Source organism: Acartia tonsa, chromosome 7 (genome assembly GCF_053477335.1).
Source record: "Acartia tonsa isolate MP-2025a chromosome 7, ASM5347733v1, whole genome shotgun sequence".
Taxonomy (NCBI): Eukaryota; Metazoa; Arthropoda; class Copepoda; order Calanoida; family Acartiidae; genus Acartia; species Acartia tonsa.
In genome coordinates this window covers 11,379,494-11,399,835 of record NC_137266.1, presented here as the reverse complement: position 1 = coordinate 11,399,835, position 20,342 = coordinate 11,379,494, and the positions used below count along the sequence as shown (strand labels likewise).

Here is a 20,342-nt window from a genome sequence, read left to right as displayed (position 1 = left end):
ATGGCATAAATACTCTATAATCTGCTTTGTAGGTGCATATTTAATATGTGCAAATATAGCATTTCAGAGTTGTGGATCCGGATCCGCAAGGATCCGCACTTTTTTGAGACCAAGGATCCGGATCCGAATCCTTGGACTCAAAAAAAATGCGGAAAAAAAGGGAAAAATCTACCTAAATTTATATAAAATGGTCACTTACAAAGACATTCTCGTGATGAGAGCCAATCTTTAAGGTTTAGGTTCAGACTTAAAAATGAAAAGTATTTTTGACTTCGAGATTAAGGAACAAATATTTTTTGAAAATTTTTTGATTTTATTTTTATTGTCAAGGATCCGGAGTCGGATCCGGTAGGATCCGGATCCGGTTCCGCACCAAATTTGGAGGATCCGGATCCGCATACAATCAATGCGGATCCACAACACTGAACATTATAATCATTTTAGATTTATATGAAGTAACCAATTAACATTTTTCACTTTCAAAAACTACAACATTACCTTAAGACTAGAACGTGTACATCTATACTCAGAGAGAGAGGGGACAATGGGCTGTTTATAACACTAGTCCCTAAAGTTTTTTAATTCGTTGGTTTATAAACTTTGGGGACTTTACTGAATATTTTAAAGTTAGTATGTTTTTCAACCTATTTTAAAAAAATTACACTATTCTAAGACATGAAGATATATTTCGATTTTAGCAATCATTTTCAATTCATTTTGTCTCTTGTAGAAGTGAATCAAGCAATATTAGCTTGGTCGTTTTACTAAATTTTGATTGGTTGGCTCTTTAAGGTAAGTGTTCAAAATGTTTCAACCACTTTTTTTAATATTGAGAAATTTATATTTTGTGCTTTATCACTGGGAATGTACATCAATACCTAAATCTGCCATTGTCTTATCCCTGATCTACACTCGTTGAAGTTCGTTTTCATCCTTGTTATATTTAGGTTTTATCTTTCTATTTCTTTCTTTCATTTCTGATGCTAATGTAATATGACTTTTCTTATATGTGTTAAGACGAAATATCTCAAAACAGTTTCAATTCTTTTTAGTTTAGAATTTACATGAAAATTAAATAAATGTGATCAAGCTTCTAATTAAGTCAATAAGTTTGCTAAATTTTTAATTTTTTTCCTTGGCTATCTTTGCAAAATATTTTTGGTTGTCATGCTTTTTGAAGTCATTTAGACCAGTTAGTACAATAGGTAGACGATAATCTATTCTACTAACTAAAACAATGTATGACTGTCCAGGTAGGAAGGGAGGGGAAAATAGATCTAAAATTCATATTTCTGACAGTCTTGGACTTTGGGTACCAGAACACATGCAACTTTTATTAATTTGGCAAATTTCAAAGACTTTGGGTACCAGCACAAAGAATGCCGCTAAAATAATTATTTCCAAAGCAGACGACTCTTACTGAACTTAATCAATACAAATATTAGCAGACTATTTGAAAAAAATTCAAAACAAGTTTATTTTGGTTTTTAAACAAAATAGTTTTCTTCTGAGAATGGGTGGGATAAACCAAAAATTCTACTGTGATACTTCTGTAACTATCCATTCTAATTAACCCCTTGTCAAATATGAAAACAAACCCCATTTATGGTATTATTTTGTAAGAAACTGCCAGTACTAAGGTCATACCTTTAATGATAAATTACAGAATATTCACAGGTAAATAAAACAGGATAACCTAATGTTAAATACTTTTCTTTCAGTGTTTAATAATTTCTTATTATACAAATCTAATAAAAATTGCTACATCAAAATATTTGGAGTTTTCCAGATATATCTGGTTTTAAAGATATTGAGGTAGAACTCTTAAAATTGAATTAATTGCCCATTGTCCCCTCCCTTACTCACTGATGACTGTCTGTCTGGCTAAAACTCAAGATTTTTATAACCTCCGAACCAAATGGGCTTTACTTTTCAGGGAATAATGTATTTTTTTGATGATATTGACTATTTTGGGTTGTATATAATTGAACTGCCATTTTCTTCTCCCTCCTTGGCATAAATCATAATGAAATAGCATCTGTAAAAACAGGACTTCCAAAAGCTATTAAACTCGAACTTCATAATATTTTAACATTCATAAAGGCAGTAATTCATATCAACCCTTGCTAAAGAATTCTTCAAATAAAGGATTAGATGATATCAATTTAGAATACATTGTGGTTTTATTTAGAAACTAGTCTATTTGTTATCTGTTAATATTTTTCCAGTATTTTTTTCATGTATAAAAAGGTTCGCTTTTAGAAAATAACTTACCCCGGCTTAATCACACTTAACATTTTTTCATCAAATTTATTAAGTCTGAAAGATAAAATTATTTCCATGCGAATAGAACAATTTGCATTAAAACAGAATAAATATTTAAGAACTCAAAATATATATTATTAGAATTAATAATAAACATATGATTTGACACAATTTTAAAATTATCACAGAAATATATCACAATTTATTAGTAAGAATTGATTATTAAAATAGTTATTGATAATGCCATTTAGTTATTTACAAATAAGATGACAGTATTTCTTATGTGTTCTGTTCAAATAAATTTTTCTTGAGTTATATAACTACTAGCGGTGATCAACCTAATTTTTCGTATTTTAGATTTAAAAAGAAAAAGTAAAAAAAATTTTTTTGGGGGGGGTATTTTTTATTTTTTGGGGGGGTTGGGGGTGTCAGCTTAAAACCATCACAGGACCAGTAGGTATATTTCCTGAAGAGTAGAGCCCAATCGGTTCAGACGGACAGACAGACATCGTTCTACTTTGTATTATAGATATTTTTTAAAAGTCTTATTTTCAGAAAATTTATAAAATAAAGAGATGTTGAAGATTATATAGGTACTACTTTCACTATTAGAAGCAGTAACAGCACATTATTTTTCAGTATTGTTGAGAACCAGTTCTAATCCAGCAGTTTCGAAGCCATACTGAAAACTGTCAGTCTGCCTTTCTACCAGGTATCTAACCCAATTTTCCGGTGAACTATAACCTCTGCATATTGTCTCATTTGCAAAAAAAATACAATAAGAAATTAAAGATATTTTTATGATTAAAGTGGTATAGTTAATGTGTGCTGTAGTAATAAGTTACAGTTTTAATTATTTGATATTGTCATACATTATCCAGAGATGATAGAACACCCAATTTTCCGCGTGTGTCCCAATTTATTCAATTATATCAAACCTGACGCGAAAAGCATTAAACAATTTACCTCATACTTACTAAGAAAATAATACAAAATTATCTTTTAAAAAATATTTACTAAGAGAATTAAAAAAGTAGATGCAAGTAAGCCAAGCAACTTCCAGCGATGCAATATCAAAGCTTTTTAATATTATTTAAATACTAGAATTAATTTGATTTTGATTTTTGTAGCATTCAAAGATATTTTGTCGCAATTTTATACACCTCGAACTCAACAAAACATTTGACACTTTTTTGATACTGATAAGAACTGTAATTTTTTATTGACTTAAATTTATATTACCTATAGAAACTAGTAATTTTCTACAAGAAAAAATCTTCACATCACTGCCAGAAGGTGCTAGGATCATCTTCATTTTATTGGCAAACAGTCCCTTTGAGGTTTTTCAATATTTTGAAGAAAAAAAAGTACACAATACTGACAATTTACATTAAGTGCATTGAAATTTACAAAAAAAAACTATGTGTTTCACTTTTACAAACAATTCATAAATATTTTAACAGCAAAGTGACATTTATAGAACAGAATAAACTGGACCAAAGACCAGGAATTTCCTCATTCTTTGAATATTATGACAAAAAGTATCAAAAATAGCAGGAAACCAAATACAGGAGTTTATCTTATTGCATGGCGGTCAAGACAAGCGGTGGTTCGGGTCCCTTTCCTTTCCTCGTCAACTCATAGCTGACAAATTTCAATAGGTCAGAGTCAGAACTGTTGATATGGTCCTCCTGTTTGTGCCTAAATTATCAAATTCATTAGCTTACCGATGATTTTATTCTTTACAAATACGCACTAGCAATTAATGGATAGGACGATGAATTAATATACATCTCCAATAATAAAATACAAAATTACCCCTTCTGTAAATTAAAATTATTTGTTTAAAAGTTAAAATACTGCTAGTTTCCTATTAATAAAAATTCAATAAGGTATCCAAAGTTACTGAGACAACGAATAAAATAACCTGGCTAGGTACTAAACTTTAGGTACAAGTGTGATTTACAGTCCAATATCCCCTTACTCTCTTGATAACAATAAAAATTATAAATGGGAACTTAATATCGAAATCTTTTAATACTACTAGACAAACACTCCACCTTTAATATAAGGATTTGCTAATTAGATTAAAGCTCATTCTATTGAAATGTAACATAATTTCTTTTTGATATAAATTAAAGTATACCTATCATAATCCCCACGTTTGCTAAAGCTTGTTGAACATATAGGACATGTCCATTCTCTCTTACCATCAGTAGGTACTCTGTAAATAGATAGATAGATAGGTAAACATATATAAGGATAGATAGATGGATAGTTTGCTAAGGGTTGTTGAACATATAGGACATGTCCATTCTTTCTTACCATCAGTAGGTACTCTGTAAATAGATAGATAGATAGGTAAACATATATAAGGATAGATAGATAGATGGTTTATTAAAGCTTGTTGAACATATAGGACATGTCCATTCTCTCTTACCATCAGTAGGTACTCTGTAAATAGATAGATAGATAGGTAAACATATATAAGGATAGATAGATAGATGGTTTATTAAAGCTTGTTGAACATATAGGACATGTCCATTCTCTCTTACCATCAGTAGGTACTCTGTAAATAGATAGATAGATAGGTAAACATATATAAGGATAGATAGATAGATGGTTTATTAAAGCTTGTTGAACATATAGGACATGTCCATTCTCTCTTACCATCAGTGGGTACTCTGTAAATAGATAGATGGATAATTAGATAGGTAAATGATAGATAGATAAATAGTTTATTTAAACTTTAAGTAAAATTGGATTATCTCTTCAGACTTAATAAACTATATTCTTAATTTGGTTGGTAAAAATTTCTTTTACCTGAAATGGACAATCTTGATGTGTCTATGTACATCCCTCTTGGCAGAGAAACTCCTCTCACATAATTGACATGCCCACGGCTTTTTCTTCAAATGGACTTGATCTCTATGCCGATCACAGGCAAACTTTGTTCTAAATTAACAAAAAAAAATATTCTTAAAAAAGGGATAATGTTTCTTGCTTTCCCTCAAAGTACCCATTGAGCACAACCCCCCAACCATTATTTTTTTTTTTTAAATAAGTGGGTGGGAGGAAATTTGTTTTTTTATTATGCCTAACCCCTGGGGGGCATATGCCTGCAGTGCTTTAACCTTGCATGGCTTTTCAGTGAATTATAACCTAACCTAAACTTCTCTAAAATAATAAACATACAAACGAAAAACTATTTACTCTCTTATTTCCAATTTATTTAAAAATGAAAGGGGAAGGGGGGGGGGGGGGGTTAGTAAACAACACGAACTTTGAAGGGGGAAATCTTTAGATAAAAACTTAATTGTTATTTATGGAAATCAAAGAAAATTTTATGTCTGAATAATAGAGAAACTAGTCACTACACTTCAAATCGTCCAGTATGGCTTGAAAAAGATTAGTATCCACTGGAATAGCACCAGTTCTCAGCCATATTTAAAAATCGTGTATACAATCGTATTATGAAAGGCAATTTTCCACAAAAATTCAAATGGAAATCATAAAATTAATACCAGTTTTGTTTGCCCGGCCATTCGGCTCCTCGGGCTCCCCCAAAAAACTGTTTTAATTCTTATAATTTTTCATTTTAACATCCGCGGAAAGCTGTCTATAATAAGTATTACCTAAAAGATTTCTCACAAACATCGCAGGGATACTTTCTCTCTCCTTTCTTCTTATGTTGTAAGCGTACATGACGAGCTAAAAGGAAATTGTTAGAAAAATAAACTTTGATACAACTATTAGATAAGGATAACTATGTTTGAACGTAGCGGAACAAGGAAAACTAATAAATATAGATTTAAAAGTATATCCTTATCTGTTAGTGTGTAGCGAATAATGTCGCTCATAGACGTCCAAGCTTTTTTGGAAGGGTTGGGTAAAAAAATTTTTAAGGGGGGGGGGGGTAAAATGTCGCGCGAAATTTTTTTACCCCCCCAAAATTTTTTTTGTTGGAGATTTTTTATTTGGGGGGGGGGGGGAGTATTTACCCCTCAAAATTGTTTAGGGGTAAATTTTAAATGGGGGGGGGGGGTAATCGCCCCATTACCCCCCCCCCTCTTGGACGTCTATGATGTCGCTGGCCGCTGGACTAATATGGTTCTCTTTTATGTCCAATGAAGGTTTATTAATCTTTTCAGGGGAAGGCAACTCCACCCACTTAAGAGTCATCACCCCGAGAAAAATTCCCCCACCCCCTCATTTCTTTTTAAAATCAAAAGTGGAAGGTCGAGTTAAGTTGTTAACACCATTCCCCCTTCGGACTTCCCATAGCTAAAGTGCCCTAAGAGGCCTCTAAATAGAGTAATGGGAGATGGGAATTTGTGCAGTAAAAATTATTTGCAATTCTGAAAATTGGAAAAACCTGGTAAATTATCGGAAAGTGAAGATACAACAGTATATTTGGAGGAATACATTAAAACCACAACATCATTCAAGCTCTTTGACAAGTAATTAAATTTATTTCTAGAACAACTTTTATGATCTAAAACTAATAGGTATAGAGTATCTTAGCTTCAATTTCGAGTTCTTGGAAATTCAAAATAAGAAATAAGAAAGTTTAAATGTTTCTTTAAAGACATGAATAGTTGCTAAACTTTTACTTACATAATTGTTCAAATAAGTAAACATAGATTTTAACGTTTTGGTGAAAGAAAAGAAAATTTTCTATTAATTTCTCTAAAAAAAATGCAACATCTATAAGTCGATAAATAGAAAAACTTTAAAATCTTTAATACCATCAATTGTCATATGCTGCAAGACATCATGAATTATAGAGTAGCTACACTACTAATGATAATATTACGAGAAGACAAGGTAAAGAAGAATTATGCAGGAATGTAAGGGGATAAGACAATGGCCGATAAATTAATGTACATCCCCAATGATGATACACAAAATTATCCCTTATGTAGATTACAATTATTGGTTAAAACGTTTGGACACTCAACTAAATGAACTAACCAATAAAGATTCTGTAAAAGTCCCTAAGGTTATAAAACCAACGAATATTAAAAGTTAAAACATTATCATTAAACTTTAGGTACAAGTGTAATAAACAACAGTCTAATGTCCCCTCCCACCCTGAAAATTATGTCACTTTATATTAGATGCTTTTATAATAATGGACGTAGAAGACATGTTTTTATTGGAAAAATCCAGTAATACTGGAATAGGTAATAAATGTATAAAAGTTACAAGATGACTATGTGTGTGAAGCATAAGATCTCTATAATCGTTTCACCGAATTGGCTTTCTTTTATAGTTTATCTTTGTATAGGTCAAGGAAAGTTTCGATTGTTTTTTGAGGGGTACCTCCAAACTTCCCAGCCCCAGAGATATAACTCTTAGAAAAAAATCTCTACCATTTTTTTACTTCCCTCAACTGTCCCGAGATGCATCTAGGGGCGTAGCCGCTAGTGATAATACTAATATTGTAACCTATAAAAATGACTTTTTACTAAATATTAATTATACTATTGAAAGCAGTTAATTAGTGGTTTTTGCCTTTGTACCTTGGGTACATTTTTGTAATACTGGGCCCCTATCACCACAAGAAGACAAAAAAAACTACAAGTAAATTAATGGTAATTTAATAAAATAAAACATGAATACTTACTTAGATCATTGACAGGCTTCAGACAGATATAACATATATTTGCTATCATGTTGTGTACCACGTTAATATGTTCCTTAATACAATATTTACATAGTTAACAGAATAAAAAGAAACATAAATAGTTGGATAGTCAAACATAAAATCATATGTATATGGTTAGATCATGTTATAAACTACGTTAATATACTCCTAAATAGACATTTTGATAATTGTAATCAGGGATCTTGGGGATAAGACAATGGACGATAAATTGGTGTACAACCAGGGAGTAAAGGAGGGGACAATGGATCGAATATTCAATTTTTAGGAGTCTCAGACTTTGGGTACTGGCTTAAAGGGAATGTGCAAGAATTTAGCAGTTTCTGACTGAGTTTGGGTACTAGCGCATGAAATGCCGCTACTGGTTGTGTTTGTTTTGAATATTGCAGACGGGGAGAAGGGAGAAGGGAAGTGGGGGCAAGGGAAATAACTACTCGTTGTGTTAGTTTTGAATGTAGCAGACGGGGAGAAGGGAGGTGGGGCAAGGGAAATAAAAAGAATAAAAAGGGGCAGTCATATGCTTGCCCAGCCAGCTAGCAGCTGACCGGGTCCAATAATCTTGTAAGATAAAAATCATACCATAAAACCTCTATATATTTTATCAAAAACAAGTTGTGATTTCACTTTACATGACGCTATGGAAATCTATTATTCAATTATCAATCCCTGTATAATTTCCTCCAAATTTATTGGATTAAACTGGATTTCATGCCCTTTCTTTGATAACTCTTATATTGAATTAATTGCCCATTTTCCCATCCCTTACTTCCTGTGCACAACCCTAGTGATTGTGAAAACTATTACCCCTTTCTTTAGATTAAAATTATTGGATAGAAAGTTTAAACATTACTAGTTTGGAACCAACTACCTAATCCCAATTGAACAACAGTACCCAAAGTTTTTAAGCCAATGAAGAGGGAAACATGTTTAATAAGATATATAAGTTTTCCATAATTTTAATGTTAGGGGGAGATTTGAAATCTGCATCAAATTTTAAGGATTTTTTATAAAATTCGTTTTATGTATAATTCTTTATCTAAAAGCGGAAATGCATTTTAAGTTAATTAATTTTGACCAATAGGATAGGTGGATTTTAAACTACCTGCGCTCTAATTGGTTGAATGATGTACGCCATCCAATCAGAGCGCAGATTTTTTAAATCCACCAATCACAGATGCCAAAATTAATTAACTTAAATTGCATTTCCGCTTTTAGATAAAGAATTATAGAAAAAAACGAATTTTATAAAAAATCCTCAAAATTTGATGCAGATTTCAAATCTCCCCCTAACTTTAAAATTCCGGAAAACTTATATATCTTAATGTTAAGTCCAATTGCCCCTCTTTACTTAAGTAATACTAGATTTAAGTAGGTATGTTAAATAAGAAAAGAGATAGATATAGAGTATTTGGATATTTAATTTTTCTTTTAAAGATTATTAATGATTAGATGGATAGATAGATACCTTAAGTGTCTGTTCAGAAGCGAAGCCACCCTGACAAACATGACATGTATGTCTCTGTTTCAAATTATGCTCAGCTTTCCGATGCTTTGTCAATGTGGATTTGGCCCTGAAAGTAAAATGTAAAATTGGTTTAAGTTAGAAACTTTAGTGTAGAAAGATTGGAAGGAAAGGGATAGTTGCATGAATTGTATTTCAGAAAAATGATTTTAAGCCTAAGTTACAATTGTAGGTACCATCAAACATATATATAATTTTGTATTACAATAAATAACAATCAATTAGATATCAGTAAATTATTCGTCATGCTGTTTTAGTAAAAATAAACCAGCTACATAATATGCCCTATAGATGTAGTTTTAACCATTGAAAAGAAAAAATATGCGGTTCACTAAATGTATTTCGTGCAAATACCCCTTTCAAATTTAAACTCTTGTTTATGGATGCCGTCTTGAATAACAAAAGTATTCATGAAAACTGATGCCTTTTTGAAATGAAAAACAAAGGTTACTGTCATTTCGTGTATAGACAAACAAACCTTAACATATTGATATTATTCTAGATTATTTGTAGTGTCATTTAGTGACTCTTATTATCATAACTAACATAACACATTTACATAAAAAAACAGGTATACATTTTGGAGACTATCATTTCATAAGTCCCCAAAACAATAGAAATGACGTGAATGCATCGAGAAAAAAATTGAGTTGGTGGAAGAAGTGAACACTAAATGCCTTTTTTTCAAGCCTAATTATAGTAAAACTCCACTTTTAAAAATAAACATATGTTACGTACTTGAAAACAAGATCACAGTCCTCGCAAGTGAAGGCAGCAACATCCTTATCTTTCTCATTACCAGCATCATCAATCTCTGTGTCAACACAGTGATCTAAGTTCTCTTTGGGTGTATAGTCAACAAATGAGGTGGTGTTGATTTCTATGTTGATACCATCTTTCAGTTTTATCTTGCCTAAAGAATAATAGTTATTTATCGCATCGTTTTATAGACAGCATTCCGTGATATTAAAATGAAAAATTATAAGATTAAAACCAGTTTTACTTTTGTTAGCCCTGAGAGACCAGAGGCCCTGGCTAACAAAACTGGTTTTTATTTCAATATTTCTAGAAAATATTTCGTAATTCAATGCTATACATGACTATTCGTTATGGCTAAGAAACGGTTTTAATCCACCGGATATTAAACGGTTGCGAGGCCATACTGGAATAGTTACTTCTCGTATCGTATTATAAACGGCTTTCCGCGGATATAGAATGTACAATTATAAGATTAAAACTAGTTTTAATCTTGTGATTGTACATTTCTATATTCGTAGAAAGCTGGATATAATACGATGATAGACATAGTTTTTTCGTATGGATGAGAACCGGTTCCTATCCACCGGATTCGAATGAATACGAGAAAATATATTATATTTATCTTTTGAATCCTATATTAAAAACTACATCGATTGGAAAACCAAATTTCCTTAAATTGTTTTTATCAAAATGCCAAAAGAAAATCTTAAGAGCTCAAATGTAGCAATTTGATTGCACTATTCTTTTCTAGAGGTCCTAACTATGCATCTGTATTTTGAATTTTTTACACTGTTTTAAATGCCTTATTAATTAATAGGGATCGAAAGGAATAAGACACTGTCCGATAAATTGATGTATATCCTAATTATCATACGCAAAATTTTCTCTTCTGTAGATTATAATTAGTGGTTCAAACCTTTGGACACCAACCAATCAAAATTCAATAAAAGTAACGAAAGTTGTGAAGCCAAAGAATAAGAAAACGTTATCTTAAAACTTAAAAGTGTAATAAAAAGCCCAATGTCCCCTTCCTCCCTGGGAAGGACACCTCTCCTACAACTAGCGGGTAACAAAGAAAAAACAGCCACCTGTATATCTAGCAGAATCTCTATCGATTCCTATTGCATTGTCTTCATATTCATCCACATCTTTTCTGCCCTGTTTTACTATTTCATCAATCATATGATTGGTTGAATCTTCAGCCTGTTGGTCAGTTTCTGTAGTTTCCATGGTTACCACCTCTTCTTGGAGTTGGTGGGGTTCCTCTGAAATTTTCAACAATCTTCATTTTTCACAAAGTGACATTCGTTCTAATATTTATGCTTGCTTATTATGATAATGGATGTAGATTGTAGAATATTCGTGGATATTTAACAGGGGGAAATTGTTGTTAATTTATGTTGCTAACATATGGGGTGAAAGGTGGAAATTGTTATTTTAGCCCAATTCAAATTTCAATTTATTAGAGAAAATGAAAATCTGGTGTAAGATCCAAGTGTTAATATATCCATCATTATGGCTTAGGTGCAACTCAAAATTAATTAATAATCATATTTCATATAGTAGAATAATAATTGAATTGTCTCAAATGCTTATCTCATTTAGCTGCCAAGAAAATTTAGGGATCGAAAGGGATATGACAATGGCTAAAACATGATACACAAAATTCCCCATTCTGTAGATTACAATTATTGAGTGAATGAAACGTTTTGTGTCTCAACTTTATGAACCTACCAAACAAACTTTAATTCAAGTCCCCAAAGTTGTTAAGCCAACGAATAACAAAACGTTACTTTTTTAAGAACTGGTGTAATAAACAGCCCTCCTCGAGAAAATTACTAGAAGGAAAAAATCTTCTGCTAAGCGTGTTAAGGACTAACGTACGAACAAAGTGAATCATAAAGTGGGCTTTTCAGAGGAATCTTCACAAAAATCAAGAATCAAAATCTTACCTGTTGAATTTTGCTTATCAGATGATTGATCCATTGTTAATGAAATGGATGTTGATTGTAAGAATGAGGCCATTGTCAAGTGTATTGATGAAGATGGTAGGGTTGTGGTTGATAATGATTCATTTAGCACTGAAGATACAGGAGTGATAACTTATGATTTTTTAAAAAATGTACTTATTAATTTTATGATTTTTATCTTAATATTTGTGGAACATTGTCGTTAAATTTAATGCTATCCGTGATTTTTCAGTATGGCTAAGAACCGGTTCTAATCCACCAGATATTAATCGGTTTCGAAGCCACACTGAAAAACATTTTAATTGCACGACAAAAAAAAAACATTTAAACAATAAGCATAAGGATTTAACAAGAATATGACATTGGATAATAAATCAATAAAGCACTAAAATAGTCAAACAGATATCCTGTTTGAACCTCCACTTTGTATTTTGAACAGTAAAAATAAAATTTTTGGAGGGGTATTTCTTTCTAGGTGCGTTTCTTCTACAGACAGATAGACATCCTGTTACTTCTATATAAGGATTGCTCATTGGATGTCACTCCTTCCCTGAAGCAGTAGAAAATATGGCTGAATGAACTGAAGTAAATATATTGGCAGGTATGACTGTGGACACACATGATACTGAAGATGTCAGCAATGATAGTGAGGGCATCACTGTGGATACTGAAACATAAATTTCCATTATTAGTTTTCAATTTGTTATTACCTATTTTAAAAGGGGATTATAGTATTATAGTATCTTTTTAGAATTAGGGTATGAGCTTACGTCTGTACGTCCATAACCCGCAACGGATTGCTCTTATAATACATAATCGTTACCACAAAGTCCATAGGTCCATCTAAAGGAAGATTTTAATAGTGATGCATCTCTAACATCAAGTCCTAAAAATTAAAGTATGTCCTTAGGCTTTAACAGTACCCCGTATTAAAGCAATCTTACATCATATTTACGCACAATTTTTTTAAACTTTTAACTTTATATTATGCTTATTAAGTTCTAACACTATAAAAGTGTTAATAATCGTTTGTCCTACAGTCTGTTTTAAAACTTCGCTTTTATGAATGTAAACATTCCGAGGTATATAAAACTACAATTCCTACTTGATTATTGATGGATTTTAAAAAAAAGGGGGGGGGGAAATGTGGTGACTCGTCACACGACATACCAGCAATTTTATTTTGGGTGCTACTTCTTTAGTTTTAGAGATAATTGGATGAAATCTTTTGGGCTGGGTCACTAATTACCCCAACTATTGGTATCTTTAAAAAAAAACGGCGGCGGGACCGCCGCTCCCGCCGCCGTTTTCCGCCGCTAGCAAAAATTTTTTTCTTATTGCATTTCTCGCCGAATTAGGCAATTTGGAATCATTTGAGACCATGTTATTTTTAAAAAAAAATTTCGCCTTACAAGCAACCCTGCCAATAGTTGGGGTAATTAGTGACCCAGCCCAAAAGATTTCATCCAATTATCTCAATTATTAGTGACACAATCAAAAAGATTTCATCCAATTATCTCTAAAACTAAGGGAGTAGCATACTGTATTCAAGATATACCTTCATAAACGAGAATTTGAGGGGTTGCTTGTAAGGGTTGCTTGTAAGGCGAAAAATTTTTGAAAAAAATAACATGGTCTCAAATGATTCCAAATTGCCTAATTCGGCGAGAAATGCAATAAATTTTTTTTTTGGTGGCGGCGGAAAACGGGGCGGGCGGCGGGAGCGGCGGTCCCGCCGCCGTTTTTTTTAAAAGATACCAATAGTTGGGGTAATTAGTGACCCAGCCCAAAAGATTTCATCCAATTATCTCTAAAACTAAAGAAGTAGCACCCAAAATAAAATTGCTGGTATGTCGTGTGACGAGTCACCACATTTCCCCCCCCCCCCCTTAGAACATGGGAAGCTTAAAAAATGAGCTTTATGGCGAATATGTCATATTAAGTATTAATTTACAAAGTCTCCAAAACTTGATAATTTGTATATTTAGTGGTCTAGAACTGTACCTGTGGCAGAAGGTATAGAAGGTATTATAGAAGGTACAGGTGGCAGGACAGACTGGTAATCCTGTTCATCAATTGTTGAAGATGACTGCTGCGGCGGCTCTGGTAGTTGAAGGTCATATACCTATTTATAAAATTGCAATGCTTTATAAAATAAAAGTGGCAACGCCCCGAGAGAACTCTGAAAGCACTTTAAATATGAGATAAGGGGTGCGTGAACCACTACCTTAAATTCTAGCTTTTAAGACTGTTCAGAGCATATTTTCATTTCAATTGTCTTCATAACTGACTTAAATATGCCCAATTAAAGTCAAATAGAGACACTCAACAATAGTTTCTAGACATTTGAGAAAATCCTCTAAATATTTTAACCTACTTATGTAGATATGTCTATTGTCCCTAACAAGCAAACCATTGCATTATACTTATGGAATATTCTAAATATGTAATGGTACTTATATTGCCTTGGATACCATAATTGTATTATTAAAAACAGAGAGAAAGGGGGTATTAAACTGTATATCATTCTGGTTTCAAAGTCATATACACACCATCTCAAATCCGTTGCCCTTAAAAACCTAATTGTGTACTATTATAAAATCATAATTGGTTGCTGCAAACTGGTTCAAACTTTTAAACCTATTATTTCTACTACTTTGCGGGGATATGAGAAAAAAACAGTCATCATCCACCCCCCCAAATTACAAAAAAAATTACTGCTAGTTTGAACCATACAATCATGATATTACAGAGTAAACAATTTGTAAAGAGAGAGAGGACCGCATGCTAAACCTTTGGGTACCAAACAATTAAATTCCAATATCCCAATCTTTGTCAGTTCTTTTTTACAATTTAGTTTTCAAAATACATTTCTCTGTAAATGAGAACAAAGTACTCGTAAGAATTTTTGAACCAAACTACTTCAGATTCAAATGGAAGCCAAGTATTTCTTTTACAGATCAAATATCCTACCTAAAGATCAATTTGTATATTGTATAACTACACTGCGAACCAAATAAATAGGCAAATTGAATTTTCAGATTTGTAGCAGCGCTATTCATTCGCAATTGTCCTATAAATATTACTAGCGGCTTCGCCCCTAGCCTCTTGGGGCCCCTCTCCCCCTTTTTAGGAAAACTTTCTCTTTATATGGTTGCATTTCATAAGGAGGACAAAAGATAGGTTTGACTTGGGTTGCCCTTCATAACGAGGACACAAGTTGGGTTTCCCTTGGGTTGCGAAAACCCAACTAATGCATGTATGCTGAGAGGATAGGTTATTAAAGATAAAATCATTTCTATATGATGAATTTCACGAAGTTTTCAAATTTTTTGGATAGACCTTCAGGTTCCGGAGCTGCAGGCCTCCAGGTGGTCTCTGCGCACCACTAAACAAATTCTCTCACCTTATGTTGATGAACCTGGAGTCTGTGCTTGTTCAGAAAATGTTCAGAAAGGAAATGTTTATTGCAATCTTCACATTTGGGCGCTCTGCTCAAATCTATCATCCCACGTTTATCATCTGTTAATAGGAATATTATCAAGTTGGAAGGTTTTATCCCACAAAGTGCCTTGTTGATCACAATTAACACCCCCCCCCCCCTTGAAATTAAAAATAATTACGGTAGGGTTGAGTGCTTGATAAGCACTTTGAATCAAAGCTGTTTTAAGACATATAGGGGTGTAATGGGGGGTAAAGAGCTTACCTAACAAGTTGTTTAAACTAGAACCAAAAAGAACTTCTCTGAAATCATCCATTTTTGAGGTAGGAGTTATCTTCTGCTCACTATAAAAAAATTTAAATTTTATTACCTACATTTCATAAAATAAGTAAAACTTGATAATCAGTTTTTGAAACTTCATACCTGCCATTATTATCAGAATCAGACATCCTGTAGATAAGGTTACCACCAGAGCTATCTTTTACAGGATCTAAAGTGTCAGGTACATTTAGGTCATCCTTGCCTAAAAAAATACTTTCTTCAGAACAGCTAAGCCATATTTTTTATCATGAATTTCAATGAAAAAGATATAATATAAAGGACCATAGATGGTAGTTTGATTTTTTTGTTGGCGGTAGGAAGCTAACTTACAACCTTAGCTTTTTAAAAACCAAATTTTTCTTTTAAAAAACCCAGTGCAAAAAAACTTTATCACTATAAAAGTATTAAGGCAGCTCCCTATAGCTCTTTTGGATTCAACCCAGACTTACACTTAAGTGCACACACACCCTTTTATTTCTAAATGGTTATTATGGCAACCAACAACTTTATATTCATATATCTAAGCTTCATTTAAATTAAAATAATTTCATCAGCGCAGCTTTTCCCAAATTACAGGATATCCGCCGTACCATTTTTTTGTAGAAGAAATTGGGATCTACTGCAGTTCACGGTAAAATATTGCTGGTAACGAATATTGCCAAAAATCTTTGAATTTTAAAGGCTGCTAGCTGCCAAACGGCTGAACGTACAGATCATGCCCGCACACTGTTTTAAGCGGCATGAATAGGCCTACAAATAATCTGGAATATCCATAAATCAATAATGCATAATTATCTCGCAGTGCAGAGAAATGCGCGAAAAGGCCTATTTACGCGTTCTTTCTTCAGTGAAGCTTTCCCTATGCATCATTGGATCTTTTCTATTCCAGATTATTTGTAGGCCTTCTTATACCGTTTGAAATGGTGTGCGAGTATGATCTTTACGTTCAGCCGTTTGGCAGCTAGCAGCCTTTAAGATTCATAGATTTTTGGCAATATTCGTTACCAGCAATATTTTACCGTGAACTGCAGTAGATCCAGAAATTGTTTTAAAAATTGCAAACATTGATAGAGAAAGCTATCAATATTCGTTAGATATAATTACAACAAGGGGGTCTTTTATAGTTTATTTCCCCAAGGTTGGGTGTTGGGGTCTATTCAAATACTCTTACTAGGTCAAGCAGTTCTTAATTATGACTATCTATAATACAAAGTAGAACGATGTCTGTCTGTCCGTCTGTCTGTCCGTCTGAAGCTTAAGATCTCGGTAACCGCTGAACCGAATGGACTCTACTCTTCAGGGAATATACCTACTGATCCTGTGGTGGTTTTAAGATATTTTCTTGGGGGGTGGGACACCCCCAACCCCCCCAAAAACAAAAAAATCCCCCCCCCATTTTTTTTATTTTTTTTTTTTATTGCAGAAGATTTCCTTGGTCCTTTTTTTTCTTTTTTTTGCAGAAGATTTTCTTGGTCCTTTTACGAATTTCACCTTAATTTTTTTTGATCACCTCTTGGGGCAAAGCCCCTAGAGGCTAGGGGCGAAGCCGCTAGTTTCATTCATATACAACTGGTCAGTTATGAACAGTTTGACTTAATAAGTGCATTTGATTAAACCCCCCCAACGCCTAACTCTACGGAAAATATGCAAAAAATTACACTCTTTGTGATTCCCGTATGGCTTTAAAACCGCTTAAAATCCGCAGGATTAGAACCGGTTATGAGAATATGGGGGCAGGGTCGAGATAGACCCAAAGACATAGGATCTTTCCTAAATCCTTGTAAATTTTGCACTTTCCCTGTCAAAAATATCCAGGTAATGGTATCTGACATGAATCAAAGTTTAACATCTAAGAGCAATATAAAACAAGTAATTTCAACCTTCAACGGGTTTATTGTTTTCATGAATTTTGGAAAAAGTAATAAAGCTCATTTACTCAGAATTAAGTATCTATAATGCAAAGTAGAACGATGTCTGTTTGTTTGTTTGTTTGTTTGTTTGTTTGTTTGTCTGTCTGTCCGTCTGTTTGTAGCGAAGGATCTCGCTAACCGCTGAACCGATCGGGTTCTCCTTTACAGGGTAGCTTCTCATAGGTCCCGGAAAGGTTTATAACTATGGGATGGGACAACCCCAACCCCCCCCAAAAAAAAAATACCCCCCCCAAAAAAAGCTAATTCTTTAAAACTAAAATTAAAGTAGTGGGGTCGACTACCCCCCCCCCCCAAAAAAAAAAAAATTTAAAAATTCAACCCCCCCCCCCAAAAAAACAATTTTTTTTTTTTTAATTTTTCTTTTAAATCTAAAATACGAAAAATTGGTTTGATTAAACCACTTGGGGCAAAGCCCCTAGAGGCTAGGGGCGAAGCTGCTAGTATATAAAATAGGATAACAACATCAAGGGTTTGTAAACCCCAAATTATGATTAACAAAATTGCCTCTTCTGTAGATAAAATTATTAATGGATAATTTTGAAATTTTTGTACAGTGAAGCAAAAAAAGTCAAAGACTAGACCAAAGATTTTTTTTAAAGTTAAATATATTATGTTATAAACAGATACCTATTTACTTTACCGCTTCTCTTAGTTGAGTATAATGGATGACAGACAAATTCAGGGTCAAACTGTGTACAGTACATATTCAGTACACAATGATATTTTAGGAGTTTTACTTTTTTAATGTTTATATACAAAAATCTATTTTAAAAAAAGATATTTAGAGGCAGTATTTTAGTATGTATTACCTACCAAGTCATTGTACTTTTAAAAATTGTGTACATTCTCAGAATACTGGGTATCTGCCAGAGTAAAGTGTGTATAAATTGAATGTATTGGTAATAATCCAATTTATTACATACTTTATGACCCTCTTTCAACACGTTTAATGGTGCTCAATGATTGGAACATGTATTCTGACAATCAAATAGTAGTTCAGGAAAACCAGGGAGGTAGGGGACATTAAACAGTAAATTATACTAGTCCCCAAAGTTGTACAAACACGCAATCTCAATCATTATGCTTAAAAACTTTGGGGACTTTTATTAGATCTTAACTAGAAGTGTCAAAACTTTTCCACCAATAATTTCAATCCAAAGCAGAAGTGATTTTGTTAAACATATTTGGGAGGTGCACAAAAAATGTATGGTCTATTGTCTTATCCCTTAAAATCCCTGGGAGAGATTGAGAAATAAGAGTCAAACCATCGAATTATGAACCGGACAGGTTTAATGCTATTTGACTGCAGGGTGGGGAGGGGGTGGGGGCCGGGGGCTAATTTCTCTTTCTTGTTTGGGAATAAAAAATTAAGTATTTATCATCCCAAAATACTTAGTTCCTCTTTTTAAAAAATCTATTTGTTTTAAGTCAAGAAAAGAAGTATTTTTTCCAAAATGACATTATCTAACTATTTACAAAATATTTACAATTTTCTAAACTTTTAATGTTTACAGTTCAGGGTCAGATACATTATTGTAATATTTTCAATTTAATGACATGAGTAAAAATCAAATAGTAACTAAATGTTTATTTCTTCTATCCCATAGTTTGTGTGTGTCTAATTCTATAAGTATTTGCAATACACTTTAAAAAAAAGGGGGAGGAGGTAGGTTGTGCTAAAATTCCGTAAAAGTGTGAGTTTTAAGACTTAAAAACAGTAGGCAGTAGAACGAAAAAATTGATGAAACTTAAAAAAAAATTTGTCTATACATCTTTTCAATAAGGAATACACATTACACATATTTAGTAAATATTATCGTTTATTACTGTTTTTAAGCCTTAAAACTCACACCTTTACGGAATTTTAGCACAACCTACCTCCCCCTTTCTTTTAAAAAGTTGTCCATATCAATATCATTTTTAGTATAACTACTTTACTGATTCTTCTATAAATTTCAGTCTATCTCGTATAGTGGCCGAGAAGATCTCATATCTGCCATAGTGTTACAGACTGACGGATGAACAAAATTAATAGTAGCTTCGCTACAAAAAAAACCCAGAAAATTCTAAAAGAAAATGCAACTGCCGCTGTTATTATCACCTGTTAACAAAGACACGTGGCTTGAATTGAGTGGAGTAAAATAACACATGGTGCCGTTTGGATCTATGTCCGACAAGGCTGTCCTCTGAAATTATATTAAAAGTATTAAAGGAAGCCTGCAAGAAATACAACGCTTTAACTGCTGAAAGACTGCCACAATTAGACTCAGTACCGCAAAATTAAAGCCATCAGCTTTAATAACAAAATCTTTTTTCTATACCTAACTTTTTTCTTATTGAATCTGAAGGCATAAAAGTTGGTGTATTAGGTCTACTTGTGGCAATATTTCAGCAATTAAAACAAGTGTATTTTTACAGTCTTCCTTTAACTCCTCTACCACTAGCAAATACATTCTGACTTGAA

At 32.8% G+C, this 20,342-nt stretch overlaps 4 protein-coding genes across 10 annotated transcripts in view; 1 reads left to right on the top strand and 3 right to left on the bottom strand.

Moving 5' to 3' along the window:
* The window catches only part of LOC145324821 (uncharacterized), a 105,772-nt gene extending 105,013 nt beyond the window's left edge, over nt 1-759 (bottom strand). For 4 of the 6 annotated variants that reach the window (XM_080167492.1, XM_080167494.1, XM_080167493.1 and 1 more), the window contains exon 1: nt 724-755. The gene's annotated coding sequence lies outside the window, so the exon portion shown is untranslated. Of the gene's footprint in view, nt 1-723 lie in introns of all 6 variants that reach the window. The other 2 variants (XM_080167497.1, XM_080167496.1) reach the window with 1 other exon arrangement.
* LOC145324171 (uncharacterized) overlaps nt 1-2,315 on the bottom strand; it is a 45,203-nt gene extending 42,888 nt beyond the window's left edge. The window contains exon 1 of the mRNA XM_080166798.1: nt 2,275-2,315. Within this exon, the coding sequence (XP_080022924.1) occupies nt 2,275-2,297 (23 nt within the window). The 5' untranslated portion in view covers nt 2,298-2,315. The remainder of the gene's footprint in view (nt 1-2,274) is intronic.
* Nucleotides 1-20,342, top strand: part of LOC145324830 (nucleoporin NUP35-like) — a 327,729-nt gene that overhangs the window by 260,706 nt on the left and 46,681 nt on the right. The gene's annotated exons all lie outside the window — the stretch shown is intronic.
* Nucleotides 2,783-20,342, bottom strand: part of LOC145324818 (uncharacterized) — a 30,950-nt gene continuing 13,390 nt past the window's right edge. Inside the window, exons 11-25 of one of the 2 annotated variants that reach the window (XM_080167486.1) lie at nt 19,980-20,064; nt 16,050-16,149; nt 15,891-15,970; nt 15,591-15,706; nt 14,189-14,309; nt 12,741-12,851; nt 12,167-12,301; nt 11,303-11,479; nt 10,194-10,368; nt 9,399-9,504; nt 7,895-7,967; nt 5,901-5,976; nt 5,089-5,220; nt 4,412-4,489; nt 2,783-3,966 (exon numbers count right to left, since the gene is read on the bottom strand). In XM_080167486.1, the coding sequence (XP_080023612.1) occupies nt 3,846-3,966; nt 4,412-4,489; nt 5,089-5,220; nt 5,901-5,976; nt 7,895-7,967; nt 9,399-9,504; nt 10,194-10,368; nt 11,303-11,479; nt 12,167-12,301; nt 12,741-12,851; nt 14,189-14,309; nt 15,591-15,706; nt 15,891-15,970; nt 16,050-16,149; nt 19,980-20,064 (1,686 nt within the window). In that variant the 3' untranslated portion in view covers nt 2,783-3,845. Of the gene's footprint in view, nt 3,967-4,411; nt 4,490-4,654; nt 4,835-5,088; nt 5,221-5,900; nt 5,977-7,894; nt 7,968-9,398; nt 9,505-10,193; nt 10,369-11,302; nt 11,480-12,166; nt 12,302-12,740; nt 12,852-14,188; nt 14,310-15,590; nt 15,707-15,890; nt 15,971-16,049; nt 16,150-19,979; nt 20,065-20,342 lie in introns of those variants that run through there. The other variant, XM_080167487.1, reaches the window with a different exon arrangement.